This window comes from Tasmannia lanceolata, unplaced genomic scaffold, assembly GCF_043159265.1.
Source record: "Tasmannia lanceolata isolate RefF3 unplaced genomic scaffold, GAP_Taslan_0.1 ptg000015l, whole genome shotgun sequence".
In the NCBI taxonomy this organism is placed as follows: domain Eukaryota; kingdom Viridiplantae; phylum Streptophyta; class Magnoliopsida; order Canellales; family Winteraceae; genus Tasmannia; species Tasmannia lanceolata.
In genome coordinates this window covers 17,237,652-17,254,030 of record NW_027518692.1, presented here as the reverse complement: position 1 = coordinate 17,254,030, position 16,379 = coordinate 17,237,652, and the positions used below count along the sequence as shown (strand labels likewise).

The 16,379-nt window shown below is 40.3% G+C and overlaps 1 protein-coding gene across 1 annotated transcript; it reads left to right on the top strand.

Moving 5' to 3' along the window:
• Positions 1–811: 811 nt before the first annotated feature.
• Positions 812–6,309, top strand: LOC143892915 (cytochrome P450 93A3-like). The gene is made up of 3 exons (XM_077397832.1): positions 812–1,520; positions 1,942–2,346; positions 5,364–6,309. The coding sequence occupies exons 1-3, from the start codon at positions 1,011–1,013 to the stop codon at positions 6,009–6,011; spliced, it is 1,563 nt and encodes a 520-aa protein (XP_077253947.1). The 5' UTR covers positions 812–1,010; the 3' UTR covers positions 6,012–6,309.
• The last annotated feature ends 10,070 nt before the right edge of the window (positions 6,310–16,379 follow it).

Sequence of the window (16,379 nt, the reverse complement as noted above, 5' to 3'; positions counted from 1 at the left end):
TTGTTACAAAATATTGTGAAATGAAACCTAAAATAAGGGGGGTGTTACAAAAAAGGTAAAGAAAAAGAAAAAAGAAAACGTTTTAGAAGGGAAGCAATACAAAATTAAGTCCAAGTTTCTGAATTTGAACTACAAAAATACACACTAGAGTTAATTACAATGACGAATACACTCTAGAATAATCAATCAGAATTACCCTCTCACTTCTCTCAAACATGGTTTTTCTCTAATGAAGGCTAATTAAAACATCTTCGGCCATAGCACATACAATATATTAAGACCCAATTCTAACCTCCATACATGGGCATGGGCTCACCCTTAGTGATCAGAAGAGAAGCACAGATTCGTGGTGATGGACAAATTGAGGTATCCTTGATCGAACGATCCTGGCCATCCAAATGGTAACGTGCAAATGGACTGCTTACTAGAAAATTAGTGAAAATGCTGGGTAAACGGGTGGAAATATCATTATACATATATTATTTTACGAAAAAGAGAAAACAAATAGCTATTTATCATATTGCTTTAAAGCTATAGATATATATTAGAAAATTAGTGTGAAAATGGGTAAACATAAACCTATATGATAGAGTAAATAATGCTTATCCCGGCAGTTTTTAAAACTGCCGCTAAAACCCAACTTTCCTGGTGGGTTATTTTGACCGCCAGTAAATATACTCTGGTAACCCCAGCAAAATGCAACTTTCTTATATATAGTGAGGATATGTGTATGACATAGGCACCGCCCTTCATTTTTTATCCGACCACTGCGACTTATAATTTATATAAATTTGCCGATCCGCCCCGCCCCACGATCGTCATCTTTCCGGTTAAAAAAAAAAGTGTTCTAGTCTAGGCATATTTTTGCAGATTGCGGCATATTTATTTTCTTTTTTAAGTAGGACAGTTTGATCACCCCCAAAAGCTGTTATAAATAGACCCAAATAACAGGATATCACTCCCATTCTTCTCTTCTCAAACCTTCCACATTTCCTCTACGTTCACCAACGATGGCTGACCTTCAGTCCTACGCCACCCTATTCCTCGTCTTTCTAGTCACTGCTCTCCTGGTCCGAACCTTGTTCCTCAAATCTCAAACCAAGGTCCGCCTCCCGCCGAGCCCAATGGCCCTACCAATTCTAGGCCACCTACACCTCCTAGGCCCTTTGCCCCACCAAGCCTTCTACAAACTCTCCAAACGCTACGGCCCTTTGATCTCGCTCCGCCTCGGCTCCGTCCCCTGCATTGTCGCCTCCTCGCCTGAAACCGCCAAAGAATTCCTCAAAACCCATGAGCTCGCCTTCTCCTCCCGCCCCCAAAACATCGCTGTGGGTCACCTAACCTACGGCACCTATGGCTTCGCCTTCGCCCCTTACGGTCCTTACTGGAAGTTCATGAAGAAGCTCTGTGTGTCCGAGCTTCTCGGTGGCCGGACCATCGACCAGTTTGAACCCGTTCGGCGAGAAGAAATGCGATCCTTTGTGAAGCTCTTACTAGAAAAATCGAAAGCCCAAGAAACTGTAATGTCTAACAACCAATTACTCCAAAAGCTTAAATTATTAAAGTTGGTGTTATTTAATCTTTTATACTTCAACACTCCCCCTCACGTGTAGCCCGCACGAACAGTTTGGAGGAAGTCCCTTCAGCACCCTCTAATAACAGGGGGTGTGGAAATATCAAATCCATGGCTACTTTTTATTTTGAAAAGGATTTGATATTTCCACATCCCTTGCTATTATACTATTAGCGTGGGTTCTGGAGGAACTTCCTCCAAACTGAAGCCAAGTTTTGTTACTCTTTTATGGGGTTGGCCGTACACAGAATTTTTTTAATACTAAGGAGTTGTTGGGTTTTGAACTCTGATAGCATGTGAAACTACCAATTACTCCAAAAGCTTAAGCTGTTAGAGTTCGTGTTATTTAATCATTTATGCTTGAATAGGTAAATCTCACACGAGAGCTCGTAAAGCTGACGAGCAACGTGGTTTCGAGGATGGCGATGAGTAAGAGGTGTTCTGATACGGAAGGCGAGGCTGATGAGGTTCGGATAGTGGTCCAGGCGGTGGCGAACCTTGTGGGGACGTTTAATTTGGCGGATTATCTTGGGATTTTTCATAAATTTGACGTGCAGGGGATTGGGAAGAGGCTTAATGACGTGCATAACAGGTTTGATACAATTATGGAGAGGATTATAAAAGAACATGAAGAAGCGAGGAAGAAGAAGAGGATGAAGAAGGAGATGGGTGGAGATGGAGTGAAGGATTTTTTGGATATATTGCTGGACATATCTGAAGATGAAAATGCCGAGATAAAATTGAGGAGGGAAGACATTAAAGCTTTCATCATGGTAAAACTAATCCTTCTCACAAAATTAATGCTCCTCTATCTTTATTGATCTGAACCGTTCACTTGATAGGCCGTGCTTTTGATCTCTTATGCCCAATCATCCTATCCTAACAACTTATAGTTTGTCTGTTTTTCAAGGCTACACGACCATGTATTGATAAGGAGCCAAAGTTATTTTGTGTAACTGTGTTATACGTTTCAAGGGGCGGATTACTGTTCTCAAAAAGCTCTCACCAGTCTTGGAGAGCTACGTGACTTCAGTTCATTATCAAAACATGATCGTTTTCAGGATTGAGCCACTGGCTCAATAATAAATTAAAGCTTTGTTTTTCAACCTAGGGTTCAATCCCAGCTTACATATAAGGCCCGTTGACATAATATCGGTTGTCATAATCTCAAACAAACAGGGCCTAAAAAATATGACTGTGTTTTAACTGTTTATATCAATGTTTAAAAACTCCATTACTCGACAAGGAACTCGCTCGAGTCGACTCCTTTTTACGTCGGCCGCGTTCCGCGTTGCACCACATCTACATTCCGCGTTTTGGCCCATATAGTCAGTAAACTCCTTTGACTCTCCCGAGTTATGACCGTGTCAACCGTGTCAACCGAGTTCTTGGCTAAGTCCACGCCGAGTCAACAAGGATTTTTCTTGGCCGCGCTCCGCATCAAATCCATGTTTTTTTATATCAGTTCCTGCTTTAACCTCGGCCCTTCACAAAATAGTGAAAGGCTAATTTATGACTTCTCACTTACCCAGGAGGAGCTGTCTCAAGTTAAAAAAAGGGGTGAATATATCATTTCCCCCAAATAGTCTCATTTTGCTAAACTTAGCAGAGAAATTATATGGTGTAAGGGCTTACAACAATAAGGCCTTTGTACGGTGGAAGTACCATCCTTGGTATTAGGGATGGACATGGTTCGGTTCGGTTCGGTTTTGGGGTATACCCAGAACCGAACCATATATAATCGGTTCCCTGAAATTGGAACCTGAACCGAACCGAACCAGAACCATATATAATCGGTTCGGTTCTGGGTTTACCCAACCTTTACCAAATATAGATATTTTGCCTAATCGTATTTATAATCAGTTCGGTCCTGTTTATATATGAACTACAAAGACTAACATGCACGAATTTGGAATAATCAGGCACAAATTTGCACAAATTTGGACAATGCAAAAATTATATATGACCTACAAACATACACAAATTTGGAATAATCAAGCACAAATTTGGGGGGTGAATTAAATTTTTAAAGGCAAAGCAACACGTTAAAGAGGGGTGAATTAAAAGGGGGTGGGGTGATTTTATAAAGCTATGAGGCATTGGGTTTTAAGGTGAGGGTTGGTTCTCGGTTCAGTTTTCGGTTCCGGGATCCCAAACCCAGAACCGAACCGAATTTCCATCGGTTCTAGGATATCATAACCGGAACCGAACCATATGTGCCGGTTCGGTTCGGTTCCTCGGTTCGAACCGGAACCATGTCCACCCCTACTTGGTATCTGATTCAACAGCAGCTCCTCAAAAAGTGAGCTGCTGTTGGATCAAATATCAAGGGCGGTAGGGGTACCGTATTGTTCTAACCCCTTACACCATATAAAATCTCAACTTAGCAATATGTGTATATGTAACTCTACATCAACCAACAGGTAGGAGCCACTGTGTAAATCTCTTTGGTGTTCAATGCCTTTAATCTGATGGGTCATTGGAGTGAAACAAGACAATGAGCTGAACATTGGGTAAGAAATTGAAGACTTCTGTCGGAGAAACTTGGTGAGATTTCCTAAAATTCTAAAACGGCAAAGCACGAATCCCTGATTAGTAAGTTTTTGTGGATGTCAGTAGAGATCATTCAGTTCTAGCCTGGTGTCGTGGGTGGGACCACTGGCTTTTAAGTACTTGAGGTTGACATGTAAAGGGGGTTGCACCTTAGAGCCTCACGGCCCTCACCCACGAGCCCTTGTCTTCTGTCATTTTCATCTTTAAGAACATTAAATTACTTGAAAAGACTTCTATCTGAAATACTACTGTCCTTGATATTTGATCCAACAAGGGCAGTACCACTCAAATGAACTTGCAAGAAAAACATTTATGAGGAAAAAAATTTCTTTCCAAGTTTCTCGAGGAAAACGATCTGATTATGGTTAATTTAGAGGAATGAATAGTGCTGGTTCAAGTTATCTCTTCATGTGTAAAATAATAGGAAATTTTATAAATATATTTCCTTTCCAAACTTTATAAGGACTAAATTCAAGCATTTCTCCCTACTATACATGCTTTCAGCTTTCCCTCAAGAAATCCACAGTTCCTAGGATGGTACATTTTGGGTCTTCCTATGCTGACACAATATACAAATCTAAAATCATTTCCCTTAGTCCCCGGTTGGATACCTCATGTTTTTGTATTTTGATTTGGATTTGAGTTATGGATACAAATAACATCAATCATCCTCATGCTCATGCTGTATGAGAGAGAGAGAGAGAGAGAGAGAGAGAGAGAGAGAGAGAGGAGGGAGAGAGGGAGGGAGGGAGGGACGTCTGGCTGTTGCTGCAGCAAGGTCGAGGAGTAGCGAGGGTGAAAGTAATTGCCACAAATATATTGATTTCCAAATTATGTCTTGCAGAACAGATTTGAAAATCAGATTTTTTCACTGTTATAGCTGATTTGGAAATCTCAGGATCTAATCCACTTCCAAATCTCAACGGCAAATGTGAGAAATCCACATTTATTGTTGATTGATTGGCCAAAGCAAGGACCTAACGTGGCCATAATTTATTGTTGATTGATTGGCCAAAACAGGGACCTCGAGGGATTCTATGTATGCTTGCATCTGTAATCTTTTCTCTTTTAATATAGTTATCTTTCTTTTTTAAAAACAAATTATTTAATTTTATTACTTTTTTAATTTTTTTACAGAATATTTTTGTAGCAGGAACCTGTAATCATTTCTCTTTTAATATAGTTATCTTCTTTTTTTAAAAACAAATTATTTAATTTTATTACTTTTTTTTTGCAGGATATTTTTGTAGCAGGCACTGATACATCAAGCATTACACCCCAGTGGGCACTATCTGAGCTCATTAACAATCCTACTGTGCTTGAGAAGGCAAGAAAAGAGATCGATTCCGTAGTAGGAAAAAGTAGGCTAGTCGAAGAATCGGACATTCCCAATCTCCCTTACGTCCAGGCAATTATAAAGGAAACTCTAAGACTGCACCCGGCTAGCCCCATAAGTTTACGAGAATGTAGCCAAGATTGCAAGATAGGAGGATATGATATCCTTGCTAAAAGTATGCTCTTCATCAATGTGTGGGCCATTGGAAGAGACCCCAAATATTGGGATAACCCCCTCAAGTTCCGTCCGGAGAGATTCATGCCGTCTGATGAGAATGGCCGGAATCCGATCGATCTTAGGGGGCAACATTACCATCTCTTGCCATTTGGGAGTGGACGGAGAGGATGCCCCGGTGCAACTCTAGCACTACAAGTTGTGCATACAGCACTGGCCATCATGATTCAATGCTTTACGTGGAAGGCCGGCGATGGCGAAGGGAAGGGTACGGTGGACATGACAGAGGGACCTGGGTTGACACTACCAAGGGTACAACCCTTGGTGTGTGTTCCCGTTGGTCGCTTGTATCCGTTCCCTTCAATTGAGGTATGAACTTAAATTATGGGTGCAAATGGTTCGGGTCGCGTTGAGCTTTTTGTTAAAAAATGAATTGGAATCAACTGACCCATAATGCATTTTGTGGTACAAGCTCAACCCGAATTCCCAAAAATTGACCCGAGTCGTACCCTTAACTTCAATGGATCAGCTTCAGTGCGTGCCAACATAAGTCCTCCGAGAGGGAACTTTTGTTAGATTCAATGTTGTAATTTCTGGTGTAATTTTTGTTGTTATTTGTTGTCTAGGAGATGTATGCTACTTTGATTTATTTTGTAAGATTGTGTTTTTGGTATGATTCGTTGCTTATGAGATTGTATGTTTTGTAATGGTTTTAATAATTGAACCAACACATATTGAATAAAAATCCACTTCTAAAAACTCCCTTGGTAATCAGCTCGCCCTAATCAGCAGTAATATTTTGGACCTGCCATAGGAGCTTCCAAAGGTAGGAATTTACATCGTAGGGGCGTGATGTGGTACGGATGTGCGGATCTGCGGAAAACAAAGCGCAACATTGGATTTTCAAAGTTACAACAATAAGAGCAATACTTTCATGAAGAAAACGAAAAGATTACGAGAAAATATCCAAGAATAGTGGCAGATTTATAGAGGAAAAAAATGAAAACAACAGGGAAAATTCTTCATTTCTATTTGGGATTCACAAATAGAGTGGCAAAGGAAGGAGTTCTCTTACAAGATCCGAGGAAACTCCTAGTCTATCCATGAAGAAATTCCTATGGAACACGAACCGAGCAACCCCAAGGAGTTGGAATCCCTCCAAGCCTCCTTCAAACTTCTACAACTCCTCTCAATTTCTCATTCTCCAAAAGTGAAATTTGCATCCGCTACCTTCCTATTTATAAATCTTAGAGCTATATGAGAGGATGACACATGCCCATGGTCTCGATGGACAATTATTAAGAACACCCAAAAGTATAAGGCACGGGCGGAGAAGCATAGGAGAAGGGATGATATCAATGAAGGAGATCTTGTATGGGTTCATCTACGCAATGAGGGTTTTCCAACTGGAAAGTTTGGCAAACTTCAAGATCATGTGGATGGACCTTTTTTTCGAGTGCTTTAGAAAATTGGGGATAATGCATTTAAGATTGAATTACCCTGTGATTACGCTGTTTAAGCTACTATCAATGTTTCTGATATTATTCCATATCATGAAAGTGACCCGGTCAACTCAGGGACGAGTTGACGCTCAATCGGGGGAGATTGATATGGGTGCATTCCCGCTACAAAACTGCTACCCGATTTTCAAGCCCATTTTGGACAATTAGATGGAAGAATATGGAAATATGGTAAACTAGGAAGTTGTAGCCCTTTTTTATATGTTTCCAACGAGTATTTACACTCTTAATTTGGCCCAGTGGTTAGTGAGATAAGACTATTTTCGTGGATTGTGTCAGTAAGTTCATAGGCTAATTAATGTGTTTGTGATTTACTAAGTTTTTTATGAGTTTGCAACGCCCTAAACTAGTTAGTGGACTAGGTTGAACGTCTTTTCTCTTGTATTCCTCTATTAAAAGTGCACCAAACATCAACAATGGGAGTTTAATTGAAGAAAAAAAAATTTCTAATAATTTGGCAAGAATTCAACTTCTTCTTCTTAATCCACAATCCTAAGGATTGCGTTCGTCGATCCGAACGGTATCACATGCCCCATATTTTCTCCATATTTTGAGGCTTTGTTCTCTTGATTGATTGTTCTTATCTTATATATTGTTCTTCTATCATATATTGAACTCTATCTTCGGAGATTGTTCATCATCTCTTTTGGTTGTGGATATTGGGCTAGTGTAAACTTCGGTTGCACTATTTGAGAAGCGAATATTCATGTTTTTTGAAATCCGTCTTTCTCTTTATATACTGGGATTCTAGTGCATGGATTAATCCAGAACCCACAAACCCGCAACCCTTTCCTTGCTTCTCAACCAAGACCGTACAAAAGAAACTCGAGGGAGAATCCCAAAGAGAAAAACCCAAGAAGAAAACCCTAGAGGAACCCGAGAAGGAACCCCAAAGAAGAAAATCCCTTCTCTCTCTCTCTCTCTCTCTCTCTCTCTCTCTCTCTCTCTCTCTCACCTCATGTTCTAGCCTCTTCCCGCAACTCTGTTCACGGACCAGGTTTCCTAAAAACTTAAGAAACCCTTCTGTTTTGTATTCCCACCACAAACAATAGTCCTAATTATATTAGGAAGGAAAACGCTTTGAAAACAGGATTCCTTTTGGAAAATAAAAAGGGGATAGATGTGGCCGTTGATTTGACCTTTTTATAGGGTGTATTTATTTTTTTTATAGGGATTTGAACCTCTTCCTTTGTCTTTTTGTGGATGTGGCTATATTGATTGATGCCCGTTTTTTTTGTTGCAAAACGGAATCCCATTTTCCTAGCAAATCTCTATATTTGCGCTGTTTGGTTGGCTCATTTTGGGGGGATTGTAGGAGTTTCAAATGCTTGAGATCTTCCAAAGATTTCCCCAAAGCATGTTTGGTTGTCATTTAGACTTTTGACCACTAGACAACTTCTAGACATCATTATTGCATTTTATCCTAGGTGGCACTACGTGGCGGAGATGCTCCCCTCATAATTTTCTCCCCTTTTTTCACAAAAATGGAGAAATTTGTGTGGGGAATTAGGAGAAGATTCTTGTCTTATTCTTTTTCTCTCTTTCTCTCTCTTCCACCCTATATTTTGATAGCGACACCCTACATCTTCCGCTAATTTCCTCGCGCAACCAAATACTACTCACAAATCTCCCTCCTAATCTTCTCCCCATCTTCCATGCTTGTCTTTTTCTCTTTGACTTCTTTTTCTCCTAATCTCCCAACTATCTACAAGCAACCAAACAAAGAATTAGGAAAGAGGTGGTGGGAAACAAGGCAACTTTCCTAACATTTATGACTACTCTTTTTACGCCCTTGTCTTTTCTTCTTTAATAGGCTGCTAAGAGCTTTTTGGGAATTGCAAGTGCCTTTTAGAGCTGGTTAAATAATAAAAGACAAGGGGTGAATTAGTTCCATTGGTCAAAACTTGATAGTGGCTGTAGACACCCCATTTTGACCGAACCCTAATAGAGTCGTTAGGATAGAAACCCTATCAAACTAGTGTTTTAATATCCCAAATTTGTTCCGAAGCTAGGTTAGGGTCCCACTAAAATTCTCGTAAAATGTCGTCGGAATCCGAGCACGTTTGCCCAGCAAACAAGCGAGGTTTGTAGTGAAGCGTGGTGTAGGAATAAGGGTGGCGATTCAGCCAGAAACAGGGGGGCGCAGGAACCTAGAAAACCAGTTCAAATTTTCCGTAATGGGTTGTCCAGGGAGATATAGGGGTATGCGGATTAGTGTGTAATTTAGTTAGAGGGTGTATTATCCTGAACCAGGGCAATATCATAATTTGCAAAGATGCTTTTCTTCCCCTCCAAGCCACCATTAAGCCCTAAGCTAGGTTAGTGAGATGCTTAGGACTAGGATTAGTTAGAGGGAATCTTAGGAAGCTTCCTTAGAAGTTTCCTAGTTGGTTATGCTTCCTTTGATCCCAACCCTTGAACGAGAAAAGGTAATTTGGAGGGTTGGGATCAAAAGAGAGAAGATATTTTGCAAAAAGTTTCCCCCCCCTATTTGCTACTTGGCCACCCCTTCCCCTGCCAGTTAAAAAATTGCTTAAAAGTACACTGGAGATGGGCTGTCCATGGAAAGGGGGGGGGGTCAAATTCATCGTTTCTCTTTGATAAAACCCAACAAAATAGGGTTTTAGAAGAAAAGAAAAAAAACCATTTGCAGAGAGAAATCAGAGAGAGAGAGAGAGAGAGAGAAGGAGAGACCAGTTGTCTTCTTCGACTCTGTTTCCGGCTGGAATCCGGCCAAGCCAAGCTACATCCATCTTCTTCTTCTTCTTCTCCTTCTTCTCCTCCACCTTCTCATCATCTGCCATCTCATTCCCACTCCACCACCATTCTCCCCTCCGGCTCCATCTCAGCTGCACCACCTCCACCTCTATCCCACCACCTGCAACACCCAAACCCATTTCCATCCCACCACCATCATTTTCCTCTTCACAGCCCTAGATCTAAACCCCAATCCTCCATCTACTTCGGCCGTGCCACCTCCGACCACCGACCCTACCACCAGCTTCTTCTTCTCTAACTCCCCTTTCCACCATCTTCAACCTCAAAACCCGTTTCTCCAAAACCAAACCCATCTCATCGAGTACTCCCTCATCTTCTTCAAAACCCCCATAGAAACCCACTTCAAAACCCAGTTCTATCCCTTAAACCCATCTCCACCCCATTCTCCAGCCCTATCCTCCAGGACACCCATCGGAATCCGGCCAACCACCATTAAATCTGGCCGGATTCATCCCCTCCCAAACCCATTCCATCTTTACCTCTCTGCAACCCTCATCTCTACCACCACCACCACTGTCTTATACATATTCCACCCAAGCCACCATCAAACCCACTTCATTTTCATACCCATTTTACAGCCACCATTAAATCCGACCAACCTCCAACCCATTTCCTCCGGCCACTCCTTCCATCCTCTTCTGCTTCTTCTTCTTTTATTCTTTTCTTCTCAAAACCCATTTCACCCAAACCCCAGCCACCATTTCCCTTCAACCACTATCTCTCCCACCTCTCAATTTACAGCCACCAACTCCTTCTTCTCCGATCGGATTCTCGCCGGAATCCGGCCACAACCCCCATTAAACCCTCCATGAAACCCATTTTATTTCACCATTTCCAAACCCTCTTCTCAGCCTCCCATTCAGCCCACTAGCTAACACTCCTCAAATCCGATCACTTTTCGGACAAGCTTTTGACTGATTTTGAGTAGCTTCAAGTAGCATATTAGGAATTGAACGAGATCTCCACCAAGTTTGATCATTCTCGCATATGCTCTTGAAACTTTATGTAATTGACCGAAAGAAGAAGGAAAGAGGCGTGGATTTTCACAGAGAGAAGAAGGAGAAGACCTGAAGGAGAGCTCGAAATTTTGGACAAAATACGCTAGATCAGGTGAGATTTGGAGCAGAATTCATCGAATCACTGTAAGTTTCTTTCTTAAGATCTGTTGATGCTTTTCTGTTGTTGAGAATGCCGGTGTTTTCTAAATCTGTGGCCTTAATTTCGGGGTAGATGTCTTGATTTCCACACATATGAAATTGTTCGTTGATTTGCTAATTGATTAAAAAGAACAAGAGGAAATCTTGTTTGGGATATTTATTTCGGTTGAGTTTTTTTGTGGTTTTTGTAGATGAGTTTACTTGAAAGGATATTGACGTAGGGCTGGGAATTTAAACTTCGTTTTCTTACCTCTCTTCGTTGGTAATACTGTACTACGACAGATTTTTATTTTCCTTGTCATTTGGAATATCCACTGTTGTGTATCTGAAGGCATGGAGCAGTACATGTAAATTTTATTGTTGTGTTTCCTGGAAATCACTTCTTCAGTCAGCCTGGTTAGGTTTAAATGACTGTGTAACCGTATGCTCTTTTGAATCTCGGTTATATGGTCTGTAGAAGGTAACTCTGTGTTTTTGTTTGCTTCCCATCTAATTATGAGTTAACTTCTTTTGGGGGCTCCGGCAAGTGATGGGAGGTTTAAACTCAGGTACATTGTAATGTGACTGTCATTAGGAGCTCTCATGTTTTGAAATATATCCTTATTTACTATGGAGTAGTTTTGGTTGCAATCTTTCTGAATTACAGGTTTAGTCCAAAGTTTTAAGTGATTTCACTTCATAGATTTGTATCATACAAGTTGTTTGGGTGGATGATTTCAAAGAAAATCACATGTGCATAGTTATTGGTATTTTTGAGTGGTTGTTGGCTAGACTAAGTACCTATGGTCAAGCTGGGAAGATTTTGATTGGCATTTTCATCTCTGAATAGTTCATTGAGCTCATGAAATTTTGGCTTCAAAATTTTGTTTTGCATATGGTGGGCTTAGAACAGTAGAAGAATGGCTTTAGCTGAAGCATGATTCTGTTCGAGGGCACCATTCAAGTTGGCGACTGAATTTTGATTTTTTAAGAGTCTTTGTTTAGTTCATCAGGTAACTCTTGTTACTGTCGTGTGGGATGTTTATCAATTAAGGCTAGAAATTGCAAGATAGGCAAGGGAATGCCTGGTAAAATATGTATAACCAAATATTGCATGTCTAGTGTTTGAAAGAATGCGTACATGAACTTCAGGAGTTTCATCTTTCAACGGTTATTTCTTAACTTGGAGAAAATTGAATAAATGGCTTAGGAAAAGAAGCATATGCGGTGTAGATTTTAGAGCAAATTAATTATGCTAATAGTTTGGATTGTTAGCTATTGGGATCTTAATAGCCCAAACAAGGCTAGAGCTGCATCTTGTTTTAATGTGGTGCCCTCAGTTGTTCTCTGAAATGTTCATGAGATGATGTCAATCTTGTCATTAGTATTGTGCATATACCTGACTACTTGATACTAATTTATAGGTCCAGTTATTAGAAAGTTATTAGCATTAGCTGTGTGTAGGGCAATTGGTTTAATTCTTCTTCCATAGCCCTTGTACGAGAGAATCAATTTAAGTTTCCTTTGTTGCAAATTCTGTACATGAGTTGCTCATCAATAATGAGTTCAGAAGCCATTTTAGGACTACATTTGCATAGAGGAATTGCCATGTAAAAGGTTAAAAAGCCCTTCGATTCTGACATTTCAAGAAGCCATCCAATGACAGTAACATTGCTAGTAGTCCATGAACTCCATTCCAAGTTTCCTTTTCCTCATCAGACAACTTGCGAAACTTTGACTTCTTTACGATCCTCTCGTTACCATTTGTGGCCCCTTCAATTTTGCTCAATTACCCTAGAAGCTAAAGAGGGATTCAAGCGATCACCATTTTGAAAATGGCGAGTTCGACTCTTGGTCTAGAGATCGTCCTCGTCTAGCCCTCATTAGGGGCGATGAAGGCGCTAGCCCAAGCCCATCCTTAGGGGACTTGCTCAGTCCAAGTAGCGCTCCCCTCCTTTGTATATAGGAGACTTGCCCAGTCTCATCAGAACCCTTGTTTACGTCATTTGTGTCTCAGAGACAAGCCTTGTCTCATATAGAGAGTCTCCCCTTTAGGAGGCTTACCTAGCCTCATGTTAGAGTGACCTCCTCTTTTAGAGCGAGTCTTTGACTTTGTAGTGTTATTAGAGAGTCTCTGACTCATTTGTACTCCCTCCCTAGTGTTATTAGTTAGGAGTTTTTTCATTAGAGATTAACTCAGTCATATAGAGCCTTCCCTGCTTGGGATCTTAGATTGTTTTCTCTGTTCTTGAGGCACTAACTTTCTTATTGTGGATTGTCTCTTTGAGGCTTTAGTTGCTTGTCCGGGGTTTCCCCTTTTGCTTTAGGGCTTTGTCCTAATTTGTGGTTATGCTTGCGTGTTCCCTTTGAGGGTGAAAACATTTTAAGGTCTAAGAGCATTTGAAAAACTTCAAAAACATAAAAAACATTGAAATATCTTAAAAATTAAAAACATTTGAAAAACATTAAAAAACCTTAAATCAGCTAAAGTGTTGAGTTTTATAGCGTATTATGAGAGTTCGATTTTCGAACTACGTTGGTTTGATCCTCTTCCATGAGGTACGTAGTGCAGCTTAGGATTTATATCCCAATTGCAGCCAAACTTTTTTATAAATATCATTTTAAATCTTTTTGAATAAGCAACCTTTAAAACCTTGTTTTCAAAAGATCTTCCTCTAGAGTTAAGAGTTTCTCTTAGATAGAGAGTTTTAGAGTTAAGAGTTTCTTTTGATAGGGTGTTTGATTGTTTTTTTGTTGTGTGCTTGTTTTAGAATTAGGGGTCTGTCCTAGAGTTATAGGAGTGCCTCCGTCCGGTCAGTCGGCGATCCACATCGCCGAGTGATGACTAGAGTAGGATACGCTAGTACACCCTTTGTTTTCCTTAGGAAACACAGTCGAGTTACACATAGGTTGTAGGAACCACCTGCATTAGCTTAGGGCTAATCTGCATTCAGTTAGGGAGTATAGGGTGTCCTAAAATCCACAATTCACTGGAATTTAAATAATCATACAAGAAATTTTTAATAACTGGTCCGGTCTTTTAGATCGAGTCTATGATAGAGGTCTAGGTGTCTTAGGCATCATAGCTTAGAATAGGCGCAAAGAACTACGTTGCCTTGATTCTCGTGGAGGCTGGGATACGTAGGCTTCTTTGGATGAATATCATACCATCCAAGGACTCGGGCTAATGTTTTAGAGTCTTAGGATTTATTGTGTTGTTCTTGTATGTTTTGATGTGTTTTCTTACTTTCTTGTACTGATCTTATACCTTTAGCTTTAGCTTGTATGTGTATATCCACTAGAACTTAGACACCAGTTAGGGATGTCACTCACAACCTAGTTGTCATTATGTGACACATCTTTTATCTTACTTTATGTGTGCTTATTATTTCATCCCCGAGTCATGCATGATTAGGTAGACATTCACTCAGGGATATTTGTTCCCATTTCACATGATTTTTACCCAAACTTCTTTGGAGTTAATGAAAATGGCATAAGAGACCAAGTGCTTGCACTCGGACGAATTGGGGGTACTCTTCAGACATTCTCCATTCGTAATCAGGCACGAACCCATATATATTTCTGGTTATCCATTGCACAGAGGATTTAATTTTGGGGTTCCATGGCTTATCCATGGATGGCAACTCTGAGTTATTTTTAGGTACATCTCGGTTTCAAGCCTTGGCTCCTGATCAGGATGTATCTCTTTCGTTTTGTATCGCCACTCGCGCTTTGTTATGAGGGTGGCATCCATTTTGAGAGTTCCTTGGCAGAGTTCTCGTTCACGTGGATGATCCAGAGGATGTAGGGACCCGTTTCCTCATCACCGCCCTCGGATCGGGGTCCATAGGCTGGCGACTCTGTTTGGGAGTTCTTGAAACATTGCCTAACTCTATAAAAATGTCATTTTTACTAACTTTGGAGAAATTTGGGCTAAAATCATTTTAAATGAGAATTCTATCGTTAAAATCCAGGGGCACCAGATAGGTGCATAATTAAAACAAGGGATTCACACACTGCACATCATATGTTATCATATTGTTTACTCTACCTTTTTCATTGTTTTTTATTATTCTTGGCTCCGCGGGATAGATACAATGCGTGCCCAACTGGGATGTCTTTACCCTGATGGTGCTGTTGTATCTATTTCCAAGCTATGCGTCGGTGCTACAGCCGTAAACACTAGGTGTACTTGTGTTTACAGCAGCCGATGAGCAATGAAGCATACTATGTATAACACTAGGTGTACTTGTGTTACACATATTAAGTATGTTTCATACTCATAGTACCCGATAAATTGAGTCCGGAGCCCTACTTTATTTTATATATTATGTATATACTTATGACTTCGTGAAACCCAACTAGGAAGTGCCCGTGTTTATATAAGTATATTGCATTCATATAAGGGTCGAACGTGTGTTGCTTACACATGTGGAGCCTAGAGTTAGGAGCTTTGTCCCATTTGTAGACTAGGGTAGCTCATTTTATATGGCTACAACACGGTCCTAGTACAGTTATCAGTCTGTCTTGAGTTGAGATTTTCTTGACTTAGTTAGATTAGATTAGGGCTGGTGCCCCTGGTTAGGATTTGTGTGTATGTGTATATACGTATAGATACTGATTATATATATTAGGGTTCTCCTCTTAGTTAGAGTTCCTTATTCTTTTCAATCAGTTGTATTCATTCGGTATTCAGATCTAGATCTAGTCAGTGGCTTTTGATTACCATTACCTTGGCCATGTTTAGTCCTTGATCTGTTGATTATAGGATTTGACCCGTTGTTGTATGTTCTCACCTTTGGTCAGTCCTTCAGTTGATCACCTTTCTCTGGTAACCATTATTCATATACCTTTGATTGAGCTATGGGGATCCCTTGTATAGCCGTTATGCTGCCAGATTTTATCCAGAATATTTTTTGAGCATGACAGTTATTTCTTAGAGTTAGGAGAACCATGAGTTTACCTTACCTTGATTCTCTTGTATAGCGCCGTTATGCTGCCGGATTTTATCCAGAATATTTTTAGCATGACCGCTACTTCTTGAGTTAGTTAAACCATGAGTTTACCTTACCTTGACTTTCTTGTTTAGCTGTTATGCTGCTGAATTTTTCGCAACACATGTTGAGCATGATTGCTATCCTTTGGAGTCAGTTTACCTTGTCTTGATCCCCATATATAGCTTTGATTAGTTTAGAACCCACTCTTAGTGAGAGCTTCTGATTTGATCAGTTGTATTTGTATCCTTTCAGTTTCACTAGGATAGTGACCCGTACATATTGTTCTCGTGGTCACAATTTATTTGTTCCCTT

Bases quoted from the DNA above. Each gene is read 5' to 3' on its own strand.
- LOC143892915 (XM_077397832.1), top strand. From the start codon at position 1,011: ATGGCTGACCTTCAGTCCTACGCCACCCTATTCCTCGTCTTTCTAGTC. The intron at 1,521-1,941 runs GTAATGTCTAAC...ATGCTTGAATAG, and splicing joins AATCGAAAGCCCAAGAAACT to GTAAATCTCACACGAGAGCT. The intron at 2,347-5,363 runs GTAAAACTAATC...TTTTTTTTGCAG, and splicing joins ACATTAAAGCTTTCATCATG to GATATTTTTGTAGCAGGCAC.